The sequence below is a fragment of the Chanodichthys erythropterus genome, chromosome 11 (genome assembly GCF_024489055.1).
Source record: "Chanodichthys erythropterus isolate Z2021 chromosome 11, ASM2448905v1, whole genome shotgun sequence".
In the NCBI taxonomy this organism is placed as follows: Eukaryota; Metazoa; Chordata; class Actinopteri; order Cypriniformes; family Xenocyprididae; genus Chanodichthys; species Chanodichthys erythropterus.
The window spans coordinates 29,460,638-29,484,475 of record NC_090231.1 but is presented as its reverse complement, the minus strand read 5'-3'; the positions used below and the strand labels follow the sequence as shown (position 1 = coordinate 29,484,475).

Genomic DNA, 23,838 nt, shown 5'->3' with positions numbered 1-23,838 from the left:
GCAAGTGTTTAAAAATGAAAATAGCGACGGCTCTCTTGTCTCCGTGAATACAGTAATAAACGATGGAAACTTTAACCAACAGTAGCCTACATTAGCAACATGCTAATGAAACATTTAGAAAGACAATTTACAAAATCACTAAAAATATCATGATATCATGGATCATGTCAGTTATTATTGGTCCATCTGCCATTTTTCGCTGTTGTTATTGCTTGTTTACCTAGTCTAATGATTCAGCTCTGCACAGATCTAGACGTCCTGCCCTTGTCTAATGCCTGGGAACATGAGCTGGTATATGCAAATATTGGGGGCGTACATATTAATGATCCCAACTGTTATGTAACAGTCTGTGTTATGTTGAGATTCGCCTGTTCTTCGGAGGTCTTTTAAACAAATGAGATTTATATAAGAAGGAGGAAACAATGGAGTTTGAGACTCACTGTATGTCATTTCCATGTACTGAACTCTTGTTATTCAACTATGCCAAGGTAAAATCAATTTTTAATTCTAGGGCACCTTTGAAGGCTGCTATTGGATCATTGAGGGCAACCTATGCATTACATTACGGAGAGCTTATGACCAGCTTATGACCTATTAGCTACGTTCTGCCTTAAGAACAAATGGTGCAACCGAATAAAGTACAGAATTAGTTACATACTAGCTAGTAGTTACTAAACCTCTAGTGTTGCTTCCGCTTTACCTCCAATATGTTCAGATAGACCACCTTGAATGCACTGTAAGGGGCTGTTCACAAACAAACACACACATACACAAACTAGACACTATACAATGACGTGTTTTTAAGTTACTGCTTTTGACACAGCTTTTCAAATCCATTCCCAATGACTGTTTACGTAGAAAACGATTAAAAAACCAGATGGGCATAGGAAAGCACCCTGAATGACCCCTGAGTCACTTTGGATAAAAGTGTCTGCCCATAAGTGCTCACATAAAAGGAAATATTCAACACTGAATTTTATATATATAAAGTATTGTTGAACTTGTATCAGGAGGCAAAATGGCATTCAGTGATGAGTCAATGGAAGCTCCAGCAGGGACAGGATAATTTAAGCCCACATACATTTTCCACTGCTTGAAATCATCTCTGAGCATCGTGAGTCATGAGATAGAAGATAACTGAAGTACTTTTCTATGAGATGTAGATACATCTTTATATAAATTTATTTATTTCATACAACTAGGAACTGCAAACGATGCATTGTCAGTAGTTGGTACAATTCTTGTGGTGTATTGGTGTATTTTTCTGCATCAGAAAAATCAAATTTTATGATCATATTCTATCCTGTGCCATGTAGTGCATCGGCAAGCAGTTATTTCTGTCTGCTTCTCTATTAAAGGAGTGGCTTTTGTCATTCCACAATTGAAGCAGGTTCATTATTTGTCCACTTTTATATAAGATTACACTGGTCCATATTTATGTTTAGAAATATGCTAAGAATATAGAAAGGTTTGCTGAACTTAATATAGAAATTATGCTCATCTTGAATTGCATTTGCAAGACCTGAATGGCCATTTGTTTTACATGCAGATTAAGCTTAGTCCTATTTTGAATGAAAGTTAGTCTAGCCTTATTCTCATGCTGGAAGATCTAGTTTTTTTACTTTAATTTTTCACTTGAGATGCACAATATATCGATATTGAATCAATTATTATCAGGCAACATTTTATTTACATTTATGTATGATCTGATTATGAGTATTCAATGGACCCTTTTCACAGCGATGTGTTTCCACTGTTATCATAATAAATCATTGTGTGTTTAAGTATATTTCCTTTTTTTATGTATTGACCATTTTTAACACCATACACGACAATTGACATTTTTCTGTATTCTGACTGCCATAATCAATTGCCATAATTTTTGCTTATTTGGAAAGTTGTGGAAATGCTTTCATGGATTTTTTTCTTTTGAAATTGGAGCAAATGGAAAGCAAAAATAATAATTGCTGTAGTCTCCCATTTACCACCCTAAAAGTTTACCCAACGATGATTGTGTTTCTCAGAACCCTGGAAATATGAAAACGGTCCATTGTTCATGCATTTCTCAGATTTTTACATTCACTTTTGCCGTCATCAAACATGCACTTAAACTTATACTTAAACTTCAGAAACTCTATTTAATAACAACACTGTTAAATGTAATCTTTAGCAAATTTCATAAGTATCCATTTTTCATACTATACATTATAATGTTGTGATGCTTAAATAAACATGTAGCATTTAAAACAATTTTAGTTTTTGGTGTATTATTTTTCATTTAGACAAAATGGTACAGAATTTTAATATTGCAGATTTTTCTAGACTATTAACAGCTTAATCATATCAGTCAAAATTTTATTGAACAGACATTTATTGAACTTTTCCTACAGGATTCAATCCCTCATCATGGTGCAGGAAATTGCAGAAAAAGACCAAGTCAGGCCAAGACCAAGTATCTTCCTCCCGTTGTTCCACTTTTGATGTGGAAGTCGTTGAAACTTCACTCACCACCTGTCATGTTGGTTAAAGCAAAGCTGTGCTGTGGGAAAATGAATCACTAAAAAAAGAGGTTACTTGATAGGGGTGGTCCAGGATCAGCTTCGCTCATCCAGAAAAAAACCCTGACCATAGTCAAATACAGCTCTGAAACTGGTCTCGGGTCTCTGGCACCAGGCAACCTCTACAGTACCTGCTCTTTAGATGAGTCACAATCCAGCATATATGACTTGGCTTCTGTCACAGAGTAATTTCACAACGGAAATGCGTTGATGTGTGCAGTCCAAGACCAGCAGCGCTGACTCTCAGCCATGCCTCATCTTGTTGAAGTCATGCTTTCTCACTGACACTGAAAAGCCAGTGGTTTAGATTTGTTAAACACATTGACTCATGTTAGTTAGTGACTTTTTCATGAAGCTGGGCTGTTAGGCATATTGCAGAAATGTAAATTGAATGGAACATTGTAGGTTACTCCATGAAAGAGACTTGTGTAAGATCTAATCTTTGAAAAGTGTGTGCTGGGGGAGGGGGTCGCAGTGTTTTTCAGTAGTAGGAAGTTGCACGTGTTTTTGCTTGTACAGATAGTGCACAGCTAATGGCCTGAGACGGCAGGGCTCTTATCAGCATGTCTTTCAGCTGTGGACTGATGCAGTTTTTGGAAGACACTTCTGGCCTTTCTTCTCAGAAGAAATTCTGGCCTGATGCTTAACCTAGGAAGCCAGTTGATATAAATCATCCTCACAGCCAATGAGGCTAATGAAAACTGGTAAGCTATCTGGGCTTGGAAGGTTGGCAGTGAGTGCTGTACAATAATCTGTTTGGGTTGGTTGTGTCTGTGCTTATTAATATAGCTTATTAAAATAGTCACAAATAATAATCTCAATAAATATAATTTATATAAAAATAACTCTGTATGGCGCTGCATGCCATATTCAATGCAATATTCAGTAATCTACACTGTTATACATTATATCATATGTGAAATATTATTACAATTTAAAGTATCTTTACTATTGTAATATATTTTAAAATATAATTTATCCCTGTGATTGCAAAGCTGAATTTTCAGCAGCCATTACTCCAGTCTTCAGTATTAATTTCTTTTAGTGCTGGCCTGGGCACTATATCGGTTCATCCGTTGTACTGGTTTCAATTTCGCATATGATATGTATTTTTCAAATACCGCCATTTCGGTGCGTAGCTGTTTGAAACCATTGCTGCATCTATGCAATAGCCACGAAGAGCGCTATGTAGTATGTATTGAGAGGGGACCTCTATTCGGTTGTTAAGTCTGACGTCACGCGGCAGCGCTTCCAGGTCCAAACACTCTATCTCATACCACAAGAAAACAACATATGGTGCTAATATACACACACGATGTGGTGTAATACTACAAAAAAACCTTTATCTCCATACCAAAATCCCAGATATCAGACAATGATTCATCTTTTATAAATCGTTAAAATATTAATGTCTGTGACGCTGTGAGCACGGAGACTGTTGTGTAGACTGTATTTAAAATGTTTAACTTTTTAAAATGTTTCATATTTATTATGATTAGTGCTCATAAATGGCCGCCGATGGCATTCTCAAGTGAAACGAGTCAAGGCTTTTACCCGGAAACAGCGTTCCTTACGCCATGACTTAACAAGCATTTTTTCCGCTAGAGTTCGCCTATTCAAAACAAAGGCGTAGCTTGATCATGGGAGATGTCGTCCTCACCTCACAACCAGTGGAAAGGAAGTGGGACGTCACTCGCGCAGAAATCATGTTCATGGATGAGATTATTAAATGTGCTCCAAGCGATCCTGGGTGGAGTAACTTCCTGTTGAGTTTCGAAGTGTTGTAAAACAAAACAGTGGCTAGCTAGACCCTCCCTCCTCCTCCTCCTCCTCCCCTCCCCTCCGTGCTTCCTGAAACAGTCATGAACGTGCATTTAAAATCATTCTTGTCGGTTATTAGCTGGAGCGTGTTTATTATGTTTTGTGGTCCAGGCTGCACCAGTTTGTTTTTATAGAGAATACGAATCTAACGTCACGCCGCATTGAGTTCTGAGTTCTTTGTTTATACGCCATCTTGACAGGATCGCGCAGCCTTTCCGTTATTGGGTTTAGGGCAGTAATTTGTTTTCTGTCATGATAGTGAAAAATGTCACCACTGTATGTCATTAATGCTGCATCGATAATTGTGATGGTAACTCAGATCATCGTTCTGAGAGAAAACAAGACAGTGAAAAATGTTTTTTCGCCTTTTCTACAAAACGAGGAGATGGAGATGACGAGAAGACGCCGGATGGCAAATCTATTATTAATGGCACTGATTAAACCCACTGCTTATCACTCAATAAAAGAATTACATTGCTAAGTGTTTTTGAACGTTTTGATTTCATTTGGTTTAATAATTAACATTACCTTTGCAAGTCTGACTCTCACTGCGCTCGTGAATTAGCAGAACTTGACGAGGACATTCAAATGCTTAACAAGAAAAACGCTTCATGTGACAAACAAACAATTCTGTACATATTTATTAAAGCATACTGTGTGGAGATACGTAAATGAGCCCAAAATATGAACGCAACATGTTTATATCTTAAACGGTTTCCTCTCATGTCCTCTCAAGAAAACGCTTAATGCACTTAGACTGATATTAAAGAGACCAAATTCTATTTACAAATAAAGCACATGCAGAAAAACGGATGAGACCAAAATATAAACTTTCAGTATCACTTAAAATGCAAGCATTTTATACATTTTCTTCATAACTGTTTTATAAAGGTAGGAAATTGCTTAGTGTGGTTGTCATTTGTTAAAATAAATATAAAAATACAGTGTGTTTGTGTCCGTCTGTCTGCTGAATTTGACCCATCATCTCTGATTCTCCTCATCTGTGATCATGGAAAAGGGGAATTACAATGACAAGTTGTAGGCCTCCTCAATATGCTCCTTTAAGCATCATTTAAACGTTTCCAACAAATAAATGAATCGACTTTCTCAGTGTGTTGATCACATAGATTTATTTGGATTTTCATATAATGGCTGAAGCAGCAGTGAGCGTCCAGTGTGTGACACGGTAAACAGATCAACACTGTAAACGAAATTCTACAAAACTTCAGTGAAAAAAATTAAAATGAATAAAATGATCATGCGATAAAATAGCTTCTGTTCCCTGCAAACGATACCATTAAAAATGTTAACGTTCCACTCAATGGCAGAAACGAAACAAAAGGTAAGCAAGAATCCGTATTAATTTCAGTACGAGTAATAGAGGGCGATCCTGTCAAAATGGCGGCGCCGCCCCGGCATGCAATGACGTCGGTTCGTATTCTCTATTGCCGTTTTCGGAGCTTGTGGCGACTATAGAGACCGCGTTTATTTACATTGTGTTCAGGGGACAGGCAGCTAGCGGATAGTGAGGAGATGTTTGCTGTATGTGACAAAAAATGTTTTGGCCTAAAAACGTGTGACATCGTTTGGAGCACCTTTAACGTTACCGTAGTATGAAGCAGAGCAGGACCGAATGATGTTGGAGCTAGTGTTTTTCTCTGAGGCATGGTAAAAGCATCAAGAAAACTAGATTTAAACAATAAGACTAAATGTGTTGAGCTATATAAAAATAATTCGTTTTCTGTCTATAAATGTAACCAAACGCAAAACTTAAAGTGTCTTTGGTGTTTCCAAGGTTTCTACATAATAAAACTGGAAACCAAGAGTAACACGATTGACAGGCATCTCCCGGACACATCCTTGGTTAAAATCATGATTTTTCTCTAAAACTATTTACAAATAGTTGGAAACATTTTGTATATTATAAGTACTCAATTGTACAAAATATAAAACACTGGCCTAATGGTTTTTGGATTTTTTGTGCCTTTAACTGCATAGCTTTCTACTAATGGTTATAACTTTAAAACACAACAATAAACAGCCCACACAATTAACTCTCTTTAACATGGCAGATCCCCTGTAGAGCCCTAACAGAATCATGGAATCCAGTCACAAATGGAATTTACTGTATAAAGTGGAATGTCACAGAATTTAAACATTTTTGGATGAATAAATTAGAAGTAGGGCAGCACAATGAATCAAATCTCAATATGGACTAGTGTCTGTGAACATTAATGCTCAAAAATCCTGCGTGACACTCATTGTGTTTAGAGTTTTTGTCGTTTCACTATATGATGAAATGAAAACATTAACTTTATATGCAGAGCTGCTCTGAGTTCACTTCATGAGGATTTCACCATTTCATTTGATTAAACTATCGTCATATCATACGCACAGAAACTCAAACTTTTGACAACTCGTCAAAATAAAGTTAGGGTTTAACTTGAATAAATTATAACAAATATATATATATATATATACTATTGCACAGATCACAGTTCTTCAATTAATAATAATAATAATAATAATACAGTTAAACACATTTTTTCTAATTTGAAGAAACAAATATTAATTTTAATGAATATTACATAAGTTTAAACCGTAAGCTTGCAGTAAAAAATGAATTTTTACATCTTTTGATTACATTCTTAAAGATTAACTGAAATAGTTTGATGCATCAATTTGATTACCACCATTAATGAAAGTAAATTTGTATTTGACTACTGATACTTTAAGAATTAAGAGTTTAATAGTTTTAATAAAAGTCATATTTACTATGTTATGTTGTGTGCCACTTGCATTCTCTGCAGGCACACACTTTTTTTTTTTTTTTTTTTGGTATTTAAATGTATCCATGCTGCACAGTACTTCTTAAGTTACTGACATGTTAGAGCAAAAAAGAAACATGAATAAGAAAATGGGATGTGTTTGGTGTTAAACAGTTTTAGCGGAATGAGTGACAAAAAAGAGCTCAACGTGGTGACAATTTGAAGCACCCAAAGTGCATCCGAAGCAGCAGAAAGCCGCCACAGTTCAGATTCCCGAATTCAGTTCTGCAGAAAAGTAGTAAAGACATCGTTAAAATAGTCAACATGACGACAGTGGTTCAACCTTAATGTTATGAAGCGACGAGAATACTTTTTGTGTGCAAAAACAAAACAAAAATAACTACTTTATTCAACAAATTCGTCTCTCCCCTGTCATTCTCTTACACTGTTTACATTCAGCGCTTCTGTGTTCTAAGTTGGCTCAGCATCTCGTTTAAATTAATGAATAAAACAAAGAATTTTAAGTTGCATGTTCTGTCATGTATTATTCAGTTACTTGTCTTGTTTTAGGTTTTGACTGTGGTATCAGTTCTATATTGGTATTGAGATATTTTAGTCTGGTATCATAGCAAACTCGTCATTTTGGTATTGTGACAACACAAGCAATGTGGCAATACTAGAAATCCCTTTATAATAACTGAAGCTGACACTCACTGCATGTTTACACAGTCTCATTGTTTGCACCTTGAAGTTAAGCGCAAGTCAACTGACTGTCCACACATAATGTATATTGGGCTTTACCCTATTTATGTTGCAGTTAGGGTTGCCCCGATATAGGGCTGGGCGATGTATCGAGTGCTTTTGTCACGCGCATTTCATCAGTAAAGCCGGTTCCCTGATTACCGCTAAATCGCTATCACCTGCTTTCGAATGAAGCGGCATTGAATGAACCAACGCAATATCGCATTCAATATTGATATGAATCGCCGTCGATATTGAACGCGATATTGTGTGGCTTATCAGTGAACTACGGCTCTGTCTATTAAATTTCTTTTGAAAGCAGGTGATGGCGATTTAGCGGTAATCAGGGAACCGGCTTTACTGACGAAATGCGCGTGACAAAAGCATTCGATATATCGCCCAGCCCTACCCCGATACCATTTTTTTATTCCGATATTCTAAATTCTGAGTATCGGCCGACACCAATCAGATACCAGTGCTGTTTTTTTCTTGATCGAGGAATATCTGTACCTTTGTGTATGGAACTGATGATCAATCTTTTATCTGTCAGCAAATCTAAAGATTTTAGCAGTTTTAAACATTGTTAACAGTAACAACCATGAGTACACACAGTATCGCACAGGATTGGTCCTATCCCATCTGGCAAAAATTTCAGTATTTGGAGTCGATACCGATACTGAATATCAGATTGATGCATCCCTAGTTGCAATGATAATTGTGAACTGCCATTGATTCTTGGCACTTTGGTTCTAAACATTGTACATTTTAAAACTGCAGTAAATTTATATGGAATTGTGTAATCAACACTTCTCATAATGACTTAATCAAAGCATCAGTAATCGTACTGTAATTTTTCCAGTTAACCGTTCATCCTTTAGCTCCACACTTCAAATTTTTTTTAAGAAATAAAGTGAATTATGTACATTCTGCAGAATCTCTCCTCTCTTATAGTCTGATATTATATCAATTTGACACAGATGACTTGACGTGACAGTAAGCCTTAATTACAATGTTCCTGCCCAAATGCTTCCTGGTTTAAGACAGGTGTACTGCTTGCAAAACAGTTCTCTAAAGCCAGCCCTAGATAATGGGAGGTGCCCTGTAATTTTGAACACTGGTGACAGGCGCAGCTGCAGATGGACGTGCATTTATGATTTGAAATCCAACACAGATCTGAGTTTGTGGTTGACATGAGATAAGACTCATGTTTGAGCTGTTTTTTCTTCATTGAATGCTACCGCCCATAAGACTGGCCCTCCATGTGTTTTCTTTCTTTCTTTTTTTAAAATGAAAATCAATATAAAATAGCTGTTAGTCTATTTCAGATGGCAAAACCAAAATATATATCATAGTCAAGATGTGGAGCGACATTTTAAAGTGTTTTGCTTCCCTATCTAGAGACTGAATATAGTCTATGTTGGTGTGGAAGTTGAATTAATGAAGGTATAGAGGGATAAAGGATGATACCACAGAATAGTATTGTAGTTCTAGCCCATGTCTAGGTTTCTGTGCACTGCCATTTTGTTTATCTGTGTGTGTTGTGAGTCATCAGGTCGTGACTGACCTCCTCCACAGCCGGTGTTGGTCAGGACAGCCTGTTTCTCTCTCACCCTCTCTGTCCGGTTGCGTGTGTGTGCATTCGTGCATGAAATGGAATGAGCTGTCTGTATGTCCCACACAGCTCCTGCTGCTCTCCTGACCAGGGCTTGACAAAGAATTTTGCAGTTCCCACTCATTCTCTCTCATCCATTGCTGAGGGAAGTCTGAGGGGTGTGTGAAGCACCTGGTTTTTGTCTGATGCTGAAAGCTCTTTAGCTCATGTGTAATGTCTGTTTCTGAGCTCCACTAATGGTGCCAAATGTTCCCCAGACATCCCTTCCCCTTTCACCTCTCTCAGGCCTCAGGGTGTTCTGGATGAGTTTATTGCCAGAGTCTAACTTAAGGGTGATCTTAGAAGAGTAGTAATGCAGTACTGTATCCTGTTATGGAGTGATGTAACATAATATTTGTATTTAAAGTAGGCTATAACATGCTCAGTGCTACTCCTAGAGGTGCTACTCCTTCTGTGTTTATGCTGCATTCCATTACATTTCGGTAGTTTGGAATTTTCAGTTTCAAACTTGGAAATTCTGACTTGGCTGATATGTGGGTGTATTACGTCATACGATTTGTTGTGGCACCCAATGAGATTTATTATTATTATTATTATTATTATTATTATTATTAATAGTAGTAGTAGTAAACCATTACTTGTAAGCAAATAAAACGTCCCAAAACAAATGCTAGCAGTGACATTCTATTTCTGCATACTTCACCTGAACATATAGCAATCTGATTTCTGACTGAAAGACGTCAGAGATGTCAATCTGACTTGTCTTAGAGTTACTGCGTTCCATTTAAACACATTTGTACTAGCTAAGTGAAATTACTAGCTAAATTTCATTTTTTTAAAGAATGCCATTACTTGTTGAATTTCTTTGAATTTTAGTTCAGTACATGTGTGGCAAGTTCAATTTAAATTTACACTGAATTTACATACTGAATTGTGCCCACCCTGTTTGGGACTGAACTCTGTGTTGCAAGTTAAAAGCAGTATACCTAAAGTAGTGCGTTCAGAGTACAGTACGTCAAATTCGACTTGTATTAGCTAAGCTCAGAGAACTGTTATGAAATTATGTAGTATCAATGTTTTTGGATTCATAACCTCTTAAAATGTGCTCAATGAATGATCTTGTAGAAGGTTATTGAAATAGTTCTGAATCCCATATTAAGTGTTTGACATATCTAAAGTTATGTCTAATTTTGTTTATCTTTTTTCTAGAGTGTTGCCTTTCTTGGTGATGGACACACAGTGGTACAACAAACTCTGATGGTCTTCAGCTCCCTGTTGCATTCAGCAGTCCTGTCATAGGGGCCGCTGAGGGGCACAGACACTTCATGCACTGAACTCCTACAATGACTGACCCCATCATGGACTTTTTTGATGACCCTAACATATTTGGGGGAGAGCTTGACAGCCTAGTCCAGGATGATCCCGGGTTTACCCCTGGGGCAGTGTCCTTGGATGATGAACTTCACTTGGGTCCTAGTTTGGAGAATCTTCAGGTTGGTGCAGGGCCCAGATCTTCTACCATTCAACATGGGATAGCCTACAGTCAACCTGTGGGGCATTTTGACACTGTGAAGGCACAGACCTCAATAGAACAGTCCTTTCCTGGTCCAGATGTTGGTAGCAATGATGGAAGAGCATTTTTGTCACAGCAGCAACCATTTCAAAGGCATACTATGAACCAAGTGCCCCAGACCAATGGACTGTTTCTTCACAACAGCCCCATGTGGGGAAACCATGATCATAAAGGGAATAACTACCATCAGCACCATCAACACCACCAACAACTTCATCAACAACTTCAACATAAACACTTTCAACAGCAACAACAGTTTCAGCAGCATCAAGCTCAACATCAGCAGTACAGTCATCAGCATCTTCAGCAGAGACAGCACAGTCTCAACCAACACCCGATCTCAAACCAGCTGCAGCTTCCACACCAACAAATAGCCCATCAGGGCTTGCACCATATTGGCAAGACCTATCAGGAACATCTTAATTTTTACTATGAGGGCAGTGTCCCCCAAAATCATTCCCAGCAGCACCACCATAACTCGCTCAGTGTAGAGGGTAGTCCCTTTCACCCTACAGTTGCCCCAAGTGGTCATTCACAGTCCAAACAGTATCTCGAGGCCTCAATGAGGCCTGTGTCTTCTCAACAAAGTGGCTTTCAGGTGGCACAAGGGGTCCAAGGGTTTACTACAGGTCCAAGGTTGGAAGACAATGACCTGGCCTTCCCTGTCCAGCCTTCCCCTGCAACCCATTCTTTCCCAACTGACTCGGTTAGCCATGCTTCATCCTATCCCACTGTTCGTTACGCTCCCCCTGTAGTAAATGAAACTCAGTCTTACTCCTCTGCCCCAGTATCTATTACAACCTCTTCTATGGCCATCTCACCATCTGCTTCAAACCTGTTGGAAACTGGTTGTCCTTTCCTGTCTAATTCCAGAATGGAACATCAGCAGCAACAAGTCAGAATACCGGGCAGTCCAGCACAACAGTGCCCTTTACGTAGCTCCAAATCAGACCAGAATCCCTTCAACTCCTCCGAGGTGTTCTCAGATGGTCTGAACTCATTCTCTTCAGACCGTCCGTTCTCTACGGCAGAGCAAAGGACATGTGATGTGCCTGGACCTTTGGTTGCGAACCAGAGCGTAAGCAGCATTAATGGGTTTCAGGCTCTGGAGGAAGTCTTGCTTGGAGAGCAACATGATCAAAGACTTGACGACCTGAGTGAAGCTCCTGACCTAATCGCAGATGAGCTGTTGCCCCAGCTGGAGGCACTAGACCAGGAAGAGAACTCCAATCACTCTTGGATAAATGTAGGACTAGGGAATGGCCGAGATGAGGAAGTGAAGGAGCAGGAAAGCATGGAGGATGTGCCAATGGTATATGATGCACAGGTGAGAGAAGCAGTTCTCAGATCTTTCCCAAATGTATCTTGTTTTGTTTGATGTTTGTAAAGGTTCAGTGCTGGGATGTTGGAGTGAGTCAAATATTACAGCTATAAGCTCTCTGTTTTAGTTATCAGCTCTGCTTGGCTTGTTTTGAGCGGATGTGAATGATATGCAACAGGGTTTTTGTAGTTGTTGTTGCTGTTTATCTACACTGGGTTAATGACATGGATGAGAGATAAATGAAATGATTGCTGGAATGTTGCCAAGTAGACAATGGACTACTTTGACAACAGGCTACACTGTAGTGCTTAACTGTACTGGAAGAGAAAGGTCAAGACAGACAGGCTCCATTAAATAATAATTCACCACTCCTCCTGTTAAGGGCCTGTAGACCGGTACTGTAGCAGCCGATTAAGAGTTGCAGTGGTGTTTAGGACTTACTGGGGCTAAGCGTACTTAAGGCTATAACAAGATGTGGGTCAGGCCAACCATAGGATAGTGGGAGGTGCACTCCTACTGACTAGAGTGGGTCTGGCTTGTGGTTTTTCTGTCTGTGTGTGTTGATGTGAGATTAGTGTTTGTGTGTGAGTGCAGGCAGAAGGGAGATGTTGATAATGAGGTTTCCTGAGGGAAATGGAGAATGAGAGAGGGAGAAAAGAGCAGGAGTGCTGTCTAGACTGTGATCGCAAGCTCCAGGCAGTGCTTTCAGCAATACTGCCTGGCAGTGTCAACTCTTTCTCTTTCTGTCTGTCTCCCTTTCTGTCTCTCTCTCTCTGTTGTGATGCATGAGCATCAGTCTTTCCCCTCAGCACTTTGCTGCTGACACAGGGAGTTGAGGCTCAGTGATTCAGCTGCCACACTCCCTCTCTCTCTCACGCACGCACACACACACACACACACATCATATCATGAACTCTTTCAACTAGTTCTACTGGGCACATGGAGTGTTCTCGCAGTCAGACGTGCACTCACAAATACACCTACCCAAATATGGATTATTCGCCAGTTTTTTTTTTTCCATGAGAAGAAATGCAAACAGGAGTCTCCTCTTTGTTTGTCAATACAGAGGTGGATTGTAGTTCATTGTACCATTTTGATAATCAGCCGATATGCAAGTTTTATTTTTTTATTTTATATTGTCTAGTGTTGTCACAATACTGGAATTTCCAACTTCGATACGATACCTTGAAAAATGTTGATATTCTACCATTTTCAATACCACGAAAAAAACTGCCATACAGATAATTTATTTCCATAGAATTTTTTGATAATTTGGGTAATTCCATTGTAATAGCTTACACATAGCATTTATGGGAATCTTTGAACTACATTTACAAAAAAAAAAAAAGTTAACAGTCAGTAATGAAATAAGGACAAATAAACAAATTGCAAACGATAGCACAAATAAACAGAATAAAGAGACAAATGAAATAAACATGGGTGGGTCTAAAGGGGCTCGCACACTGGACGCGAAGCTCAGCGCCGCGCAATGCTGCGACATGTCTTAACATTGTTTTCTATTGTTTTCTGGGCGCCGCGGACAGGCGGCGAATATCGCTGCCGGTGTGCGTACACTCATAGAAAATAATGTGTTCGAATTTTAAAAACGTGTCGTGGCGCTGCGCGGCGCTGAGCTTTGCGTCCGGTGTGCGAGCCCCTTAACAGTATATTCAGGTAAGAAATAATGCAGAAATTAGAGTAAGCAAATTTAAAATAACTGGATAGATTTCATTGTAAATATTTAATGCTTACAATTAAAGTTACAAAAGTTCAGTCAAGAGCAGCAATTGATTTTCTTTGTCTTTTGTTCATTGATTAACGTGACCGGTTTATTAGGCTGCTGTCACTATAAGAGCTTATGCATGGATCCAATATAATGTTACACAACTATTTACATTCCAAAACTGCTTGTATTTACCTGAATACTCGACAGGACTGGTATTTTGACATAATTTTGTATGTGTTTGACCGTTTGAGCACAATAAGCCACGAAAAAGAAGTCAATTTGGTGCTCGTGAGCTGTTTGAGAAGGGGCTTTATGAGAGTGCAACTTATATAGATCAGTGGTGCACGCGCTTTTAGTGTAAAATTATGTGAGATAAGAGACAGTGAAAATATGCCGTTGGTATCGGGGTATCTGGTAAAGAAATAATGGAACAGTTTCAGATATTTAAGTATTCAATACATATCGAAATATCTATATTTTTGACAACACTAGTATTGTCAATGTTGCATATAGGGCTGGGCGATAAGGCCAAAAAAAATCATGACTTTTTTTTTCTTTTTTCATATCAGTCGATCGATAATTATCATGATAAATGTCAAATATTTATTTTTAAATTCAAGTTTAAAGGCAGATTTGAAAGTTGTAGAAACCAGACAGCTAATTGTGGTTTTATCATCAGAACATTACGAACGCTTGCCAAACAGGTGAACATTTCAGAAAAATATCATGTTTTGTCTTAGAAATGCACATTTGGCAGTAGCTTGAGTGGAGTGACAGATGTATATTTATGTTCATTAACAAAACAACAGTAACATCTGTAAAAATGGTAACAACCTCAAAAGTTTATAGTGTAAAATTTGGTCTTCCATAATATTTGGATCATGTTAACCACATGTAAAACCACGCATTGCACCTCACAATCATGGTAAAATAGTAACTTATTGTTGATATTGTATTTGTTATGAAAAACAGTAGGCTAAAGACATTTAGTATAATACACGTTAAGAAACACTATAGCTTAATAACAAAATAAAAACTGCAATTATTTTCCATTATTCTTTTAATACATTTAATGTGTAATAATATAATACAATTCTATATGAATATCCCACATTTCTGCCACAATCCCATGGTTTCAGTTTAGTATTACTACAGTAAATCATGGTAAATGTTGGCAACTTGTGGATTGAAAAGCCTTCTAACTGTATTGTGGCTCAATATTTCTTCTGTTTTCCACATCAGTGTTGTTGATAATGTCATCGCTGTTTCATCTGACTTTGAACTAGTTGAAATCACGAGGCATTTGATTTGTGGTTTGTATGGGAGAACTCTGCACCGAACTCAAGCACTTCTCACTGGATCTTACAGTGCTGTTTAGTATTTGCCTGACTGAGATGGTCAGCGAGTAAATGCATTCGTCCTAAGTTCACGCTGCAGTGTCTTTTGAGCCAAGCTGATAAATGTTCTGTAAAGTACGTGGTTCAAATGAGCAGCTCTGTTTAGTTCTGCTTTTGGCGCGTTTGCCATTTCTCGTACTCTACAGAAATAGCAGCACTTATCAGCGCGATGGTCTGCAGCACTCGTGCGCAGCATTATTTGCATCTATCAAACACTTACTGAATTTCTTTTATAATTTCATTGAGGAAAATTACATTGTGATTATTGTAATCGTTTTATCGCCCAGCCCTAGTTGGATATATGCAGACTAATATTATATATTTAATTGTGTATGCTTATTTACCATTTTTGCAGTTGGATTACCTTTGCTGTCACTCACTTAAAGTTGATTTTTAAAAACGCTAATTAATAACACTGCTGAAATGTGATCTTTATATTGTTTTCATTTTTATTTATTTAGACGAAATATATTAATACATTTTAATATTGGCCATTTATTGGTTATCGGCCATAGCTAACATAATATAATCGTCAGAATTGTAGAATATGTTACAATTTAACTAGACTTTGTAAAGGTACTGATAGTCAAGTCAGTCAAGATGGATTGTTATGTTCTCCTTTAGTCAATCTGTCTGTCCTTGCAGATCCTTAATTAAAGCAGAGGCAGGATGTGGATCAGAGTTCATATCGTGTGACTTCCTGTAGTGAGTGTGTTTGTGTTGCTGTGTCTGTCTGCATTTGTGTGTGTGTCTGAGCGAGAGGGAGAGAGAGACGAGCCATTCATGTGCACTGGGCTGTGGAAAGCCAACAGATGTATAATGTGAGGCAGTCCCAGGGTAAAAGAGAGAGATGCACTCAACCTTCTCTCTCCCTGAGGGTCTCGGGGGCGAGTTTGTGCTTTAATGTTCTGAGTTTTTAAGCCTCTGGACCACGAGGGGTTGGTGTTTCAGTATTGAAACTTGACTCACCTATCACGTCAGTTTAGTTGCAGTAGAAGGGAATGGCTCTCTCTTTCTCTGTGTGTGTGCGCGTGCTTTACTTGGGTTAACTTTGTAGAAAATGCAAGATCATGGTTGAACATGTTCAGACAGAAATTTCACTAGTATGTAACTTGATTTATTCACGCTACTGCAAAGATAACCCTACTTCAGTGCATTTAATGGCCGAATCAGTGAGGGTTTATGAGGTGGGTGGAGCCCCCAAATACAGAATAAAACTCCCATTAGACTAATACATTACAACAAAACCTGTCTATACTTTTGCACAGGTGTTTTCCTCAAGTTTGGTTAGATCTGTAACTTTAAAAAATGGGGATTTTTCACACTAGTCTATGGAAAATTCCCATTCTTATTAACCCCCCTTGTGAAATGAATGATACATTTTTTGCATAGCAGCTGTGTTGATCAGGAATTGAAAATATTTGAAATAATTAAATAAATAAACTGCCATTTGATCTGACAGTTTAGGAATTGACCAAGTTAAAATGTGAAAAATGAGTTTGGAATGAGTGACAGTGTAGATCAGTGGCGGTCACAGTGTTACAGGGTGGTGTGATAGTGTGAGGGCCCGAGAGAGCGAGCGAGACCGGCTGACGGCATGAACAGAGCCCCTTTGTGCTACTGCTTTGTCCAGAATGAACATTCAGCAACATAGATGCAAATACCAATCCACATCACTCACTTGCACACACAAACACCCTACGGTACTGTCTGGATGGGATCCAAATGATGGATCTGCTTTTTAAAGAGGTCATAGGTTTTGTTTTTTTTTATTTGTGTTCCACTTGAATTTAGTTCACTGTACTTTTATGTTGGTTATAATCTAAATGCCGCCTTCGCATTTGAAATGAGTATTAACTTGTAACTTGACTTGTGGGTTTGTTGTTGTGTTCAATCAAGTTTTGTCAGGTTAACATAGCCCATTTAGCCCCTGCTGGTAGATGCTGTAACTACACAGTCTGGCTATTGAGGATCTTTCTGCACTGATGACAGAAATATTTGTCTGTTTATTTAGGTTATCTTTCTCTCCAATGACATCTCAGATAGTCTGACAGAATCTAAAAATAAACCGTAAATAAATTAATTTTGAGTGATTAGTTACAAAAATGTGCTTCTTTTCCAGTGTTGGGGGTAACGAGTTACAAAGTAACGGATTACAGTAACGATATTACTTTTTTGGGTAATGAAGTAAAGTAACGCATTACACTAATAATATTGGTAACTACACTACTTTACTAGACTATAGGAATTTGCTTTCCTGTAAAGTTTTGTCTGTTTAAAGTCCCTGTAAAGTCAATTTAAAGTATGTGTTCTGAGTTTGTCACACCGCAGAAAAATGCTTGGTGCGTGCATGCGTGTGCCTGTATGTGTGCCGTTGCCATAGAGATCGATTTGACGTAGCTGTTGGAGCGGGAAATGGAGATGGAGACGGAGACAGGGGGTTTGCATATTGCCCCCTCAGATCTGATTTGTGCCCCCTCAGTTTCAATTTGTCCCCTTTAACCCGATTGATTTGAACTTTTTTTTTACGATAACACCGGTGTGATGAGAACGTTCAATACACTAAATTCAAACCTGCTTTCCCGCTGCTGGCGCTCAGCCAGAGATTGATGCGCTCTGTGCTTTTATAAAGGTTATTAAACAAAATTATAAGGTGTAATTATAAAGGTGTTTAAACAAAACACATTCACTTCCACATATATGATATTTTCCGATTGTCATATAATTCATGATATAGCCTCGTTAACAAGTTTGTGAATATTTTAAATAAAAAAGGAAAAACAAAATAAACGCGATACCTGTAGCTTGGCTGCATGACGTGTCGCCAAGGAATGAATGTAAAATAATGTTCTAAAAAAACAGGGTTTCCCAAATGGGGGTTCGTGAGGGAATTGCAAGTTGATGACAAGCAATTATTTAAATTATAATTAAATCATTACAAATCAAACAAATGGACTAAATAATAATCAAATAAAAAAAAAAAATCTAAATTTGGCAACAGAACTTTCAATTCAAAGTGGGCTGAACGAGAGTCGCACCTCACTTTGCCCATTTCGCCTCACCTTTGACTGAGCGCCTATTTAAGCGAGTTTGTCATTGATTGAACTGTTTTGTCGTTGTTTTTTTTATTAAGAATAATAATAAACTCATCATTAATGAACCCATCATTAAAATGCATTCACGGGCGTTCATAACCGTGCGTGTCCACTGGCGCGGTGCCGTTATGGATGCCCATGCGGCCGTTAGCATTATACTTTCACTTTTGAATTAGCGATACAAAGCCTGTGTTTTGAAACTTGCGTGTTGACACCATTTTAAAATGACCCCACCATAGCCGTCTTTATCCTGTTGTTTCTGGATTTTACGGTGAGGCATATTTCTTTGTGCAGACTGGGTTATTGTTCTTTCATATGGTTCAATATTTATACAATAAACTCTATGCAGAAAGGATAAGTGATGATAGGGCTATGATGTTTGTCCATGTATCTACATGGTAAATTAAGAAAAAGTAAAGTAAAGTAATAAGTAGTGAAGTTACTTTTCAAATGCAGTAACTAGTAAAGTAATCTCATTACAATTTACAGAAGTAACTAGTAACTAATTACATTTTTTGAGTAACTACCCCAACACTGTTCTTTTTATTTTAATGGCGTTTGGCAAACCCACTTGAAGGTGCGTACCTTCACCTACTGCAAAACACCTGCATGACAGCTGACGTAAAATAAAGGATCTGACTTATTAATCCTTGAGATTGGATCGGGATAATTTTTTAAAACAATATTTAAATTATAAACAATACTGTTCAAAAGGTTAAAGGATTAGTACAGGATTAGTTCACTTTAAAGGTGCAATGTGTAAAATTTGTGAGGAACTATCTCCACAGTGGACGTGCCTCGAGAGAGAATGCACATTTCATTCGGATTACATAATCAGAAAGAAGCCTATTTCTTTTCATTTTGAATTATTTTGTTTAAAAGTAGACATTTCGAGCTTTCTGTAGATATATTTCTCATGTCTACGAGGCAAGCAGCCTATACGCTGAGTTTCGGGTCATTTAACCTGTAAGACGCGAGCCAGTTCACGTGCAAGTGATGGCGCCGGCACCTCCATCTCATGATTATATTGTCTGCTATATTTGCTTCTTATTTATTAAATCCAGGCAATTGATGAAACATTGATTCAAATTAAGATAACATTTTTACAAAATGAAATTCACTTCACAGAAAGGCTTTCTACAAAACAAAATGAATGAAGTGGTCAAAATCATGTCTGACCCACTCCACGTCTCCTGATATATTGCGCATCTTATGATGTATCTTAATCATGCTGTTCACTTTTCATATTCAAATAGATAAATTTAAAACATAACATAGGCCTATTAAACAAATATGAAACTGCGTTTTCTTTAATGGCTACAACATGTAGTAGTGTACAGAGAAATTTCATGTCGTGAGCAAGAGCGAATCATGAGTTACGAGTCGAATCGAAAGAATAATTTATTTTTAGGCTTATATTTAATATTGGGGGCATCCAAGTTATTTGACATATTTGATTTTTTCTTTTTTTTTAAGTTACGTTTTTATAGTTACTTTTCCTGGTAATTAGTTACTTTTATAATGATGTAACTCAGTTACTAACTCAGTTACTATTTGTGAGAAGTAACTAGTAACTATAACTAATAACTTTTTTTTAAGTAACGTGCCCAACACTGCTCACAACCAAAAACACACTTATTTGGTGACATTGTTGATTTCGGTGACAAATCTTTCTCGAGCAAGTCCTGTGCAGCACTGCAGATGTCTTCCGTAAAGCCGAACAAAGCAAGTTGATGGGCATGCTCTTACTCTTGCTCTGGCTAATGTGTGCACATGCACTTCCGGAAGAAGTGCCCATACAAGGAATTTTGCCCTTTATTACAAAATAAAGGGCCATGCTCGAAAAAAAACTGTCCAAAATCTGAAGAAATACATTTATATTTGGCACAGAAATACTCCGTCATACGTTCAACATGTTTTATTTTTAAACTTTGGCCATGTGTAGCATGAGAATCCAATGAAAATTGAAAATTTTACCCTCTGCCCAATAACTGATGTGGCATGATGTAAGGTGTCTGTGCATGTTAGCTTGCTTGTAGGCTTTCTACCATGTGCCGCATGAATGCGCTGTGTGAGTAAAACCGGTCTCTGTGTGTGCGTGCATCCGCCTCTTTGTGTGAGTGAGTGCATGCCTGTGTGTGGCCAACTTGCTTTGTTGCTTCCTGACCCTGCGTCTGTGAGGTTTATATAACTGGGCCGGTCTGTCAGGCAGAGTCCAACCAGCATTGTAACCTGATATCTGATTACCTCCCACTGTATGTCTGCGTGCATCTGTGTGTTTGTGCTCCCCATCTGTGTGTGTCTGTGGCTGATCCCCTTTTTCCTTCACCTAATTCAGCTCAGCATGCACGTGCATTCGTTTTGTAAGTCTGCTACCACCCGACTTGGACAGACAGGCGGTTGCTCATTCAACCAGTCTGACAGCTCTGTTTCTTCCTCGAGCACTGATCTAGGGTCAGAAACAAATGACTGATGACGTCAGGAGAAAAGCCGTGAGGTTCACAGATCTAGGGGAGGGACATGAGGGGTTAAAGGAAAACAGGAAGGGTTTATGATAGAACTCTATAGATAGGCGGTCTTTGCTGCACAGCGGAAGGGGAGGGAGGACAGGCAAGGAAGGACGTTGAGAAGAGGGAGGGGTTAGTCGAGTCATAAGGGGGAAAAAAGCATGTGGGAAGTTTGCCAGGCCAAACTACACAGTAGGTTTCAATCTCAAGCCCTCTTTTACTTTACTTTCTCATTGTGTGTGTGTGTGTGTGTGTGTGTTTGAGGCATGTATGCAAAGTTCACTTCAATTTACTGAAAATTAGCATGCTTAGACTTTGGGATCAGTAACTGTGTGTGTGTGTGTTTGTGTGTGTGTATGTGTCAGTGAGCTAGCCGGCCATTTTCTGAGCTCTCGTGAGGCGGGGTTAGAGGAATGTCAGGAGTTCAGGGCGATGACACTGTCTGATCTTCTGCCTGAGCAGTTTAACCCTTCACACACACTTGCACACAGAGGTGTGGGACTTCATCTTTGAGTTGGAAAATGTTTGTTTTAGCTTTCTACTGCTGTAGTGTTTACAGTTTGATTTTGTTACTGTTGGTTTATTAGTTTTTGGTCTGGAGATGGCCATTGGTTTATGGGTTTCTGATTGCCTGGGAATTTAAGGCTTTCTGATTGGTCAGTAGATGAACAGGGGCCTCAGTTTTTTTGAGTTTGATTTTTCGTTTTTTGGTTTAGACATGCTTTCTGATTATTAAAATTTAATTAAGCCATTAAATAGGAAACAGAAAATGTAAAAGATTCTTTGTGCACTATAGACAGATTTTATGATTATAACAACACTAAAGTGATATCAGCTTTATTGATTATAAAGGAAGTGTTCTTTGCTTTGCTTTTCTATTATTTTTTATTTTTGTTATAGACATGCTTTTTTGGTTATTAAAATGTAATCATTAAATAGCAATACTCAGAATATGGGGAAGATAAAACGGATTTCATAGGGCCCTATTTCAGTGACTGTAAATCTTTGGTGGTGAAGATGAATTATAAATTGCTCTTACTCTTCCTCTGTATTTGTGTGTGTATATACTTTGATTTGAGAATTTGCATTTTTGTGAATGGTCTTCAGTGTGTTTGAGTGATGTTTGCATGTGTGTCTGACGGTGTGTTTTGTTTTCTCAGTCTTTCCCTTTTGCTCTAAATAATGAAAGAAGTGTAAAGGTCTAGTGGTGGCTACCCACTGTGTGCTCTTTCTGTTCCCCCCTGGCATATATCTCTTTTCCTGGGTTCCTCATGGCCTGCATAACTTAAGATTTATTCCATATTCAGATGAAAATCATATAAACTATATAATCAAATGCACCTATGTCTATCTGTCTGTCTGTCTAATTTATGTGTAATTTATACTGCAGCCTAATTTATTTGACTAATGTATATTTGTGTTTTCTCTCTCTCTCTCTCTCTCTCTCTCTCTCTCTCTCTCTCTCTCTCTCTCTCTTTATTTTAATAGTTTTTTTTTTTTATTATTATTTAACCACTTGAAAATGAAATAATAGTAGTTTATAATGAAAATGGTAAATAAATGAAATTACTCAATTATTAATGTTAAAACATTAAAACATTAGCATGTAGCCTTCAAATATTGTTTAATTAAATAAACATTGCATTAAAAAGATCAAATGAAATAAAATGAAAAACAAAGAAACATTACAGGTAACAGAAGTGGCAGGCCTATTGCACTTTAAGACTTATTGCAAGGATCCATTTTTTTTTTCATATCTGTTGCCATGGTTATCACAATGACAAAGTCTGCAATTTCTGATTCAGTCCCAAATTTTAATACAGTTGTCACTATTGAAATTTGTCAGTGTTTACTTAGCAGCATGAACAATAAAACAAAGGCCTATTACATAGTTATATACAGTAATTGAGCAAAGTTATATACAGAATGAACACTCCCTTTGTATCAATGAAGCTGCTATCACTTCATTCACGCTGTATGACTGAGTGAAAACTCCCTTTATTATGAAATCTCTCTATATTGCACAGTGAATCTCTTATTTGCATTGTGATTCTAATTTGTTCACTATAACAAAATTCTCAAGCGTGCAGAGCTCATGCAGAACAAACTTTGGCGTACTGAGCGTATTCTGTATAACTTAAACTTCTGATTGCGTTCACACACTCGACAAACATGTCTGTGATTGGCTTCAATGATCAATGTTGTTGTATTGGCCAAAATGCTTTGTATTCAGTTGTTGTTTTGTTTTGGTATCATAGATCATAGAGAAAAAAAAAAGAAAAAAAAAGTTAAAAAAAAAAAACTGGATCAAATTTGCAGCAAGCAGTAGTTACATTTCTAAAGGTGCATGACCTGCTTTATGTAAGTTATGAAATTAGTTACAAATCGTCTTAAAATATATTTTGCAAAAAAAAAAAAAAACTGTATTCATTGATTACGGATTTACATGGGTAAAGGATTGTTAGATGTTTGCGTGCAAGAATGTGTGAATGCAGATATGCGCATGAAGTGTTTGTGTGTGTGTGTGTGTGTGTATATGTGTGTATACCTGGATCAGTGTAGCAATACTGAATGTATACTGAATGTAAAACCAATGCTACACATCAGGCCTTCCCTCATTAATCCTCTTTTTCCTTTCAGCTCTATCCGCTGTACTCCACATTAGTCTGCAGGTCTAGTCCTAATTATGGACTCTAAACTCTCTCTGTGGTCCTGACAG

The 23,838-nt window shown here is 37.8% G+C and overlaps 1 protein-coding gene across 6 annotated transcripts in view; it reads left to right on the top strand.

Annotated features, from left to right (window-relative positions):
- Nucleotides 1–23,838, top strand: part of chd9 (chromodomain helicase DNA binding protein 9) — an 83,598-nt gene that overhangs the window by 2,897 nt on the left and 56,863 nt on the right. For 4 of the 6 annotated variants that reach the window (XM_067402291.1, XM_067402293.1, XM_067402288.1 and 1 more), the window contains exon 2: nucleotides 10,710–12,400. In XM_067402291.1, the coding sequence (XP_067258392.1) occupies nucleotides 10,844–12,400 (1,557 nt within the window). In that variant the 5' untranslated portion in view covers nucleotides 10,710–10,843. Of the gene's footprint in view, nucleotides 1–10,709; nucleotides 12,401–21,278; nucleotides 21,312–23,838 lie in introns of those variants that run through there. The other 2 variants (XM_067402292.1, XM_067402295.1) reach the window with 2 other exon arrangements.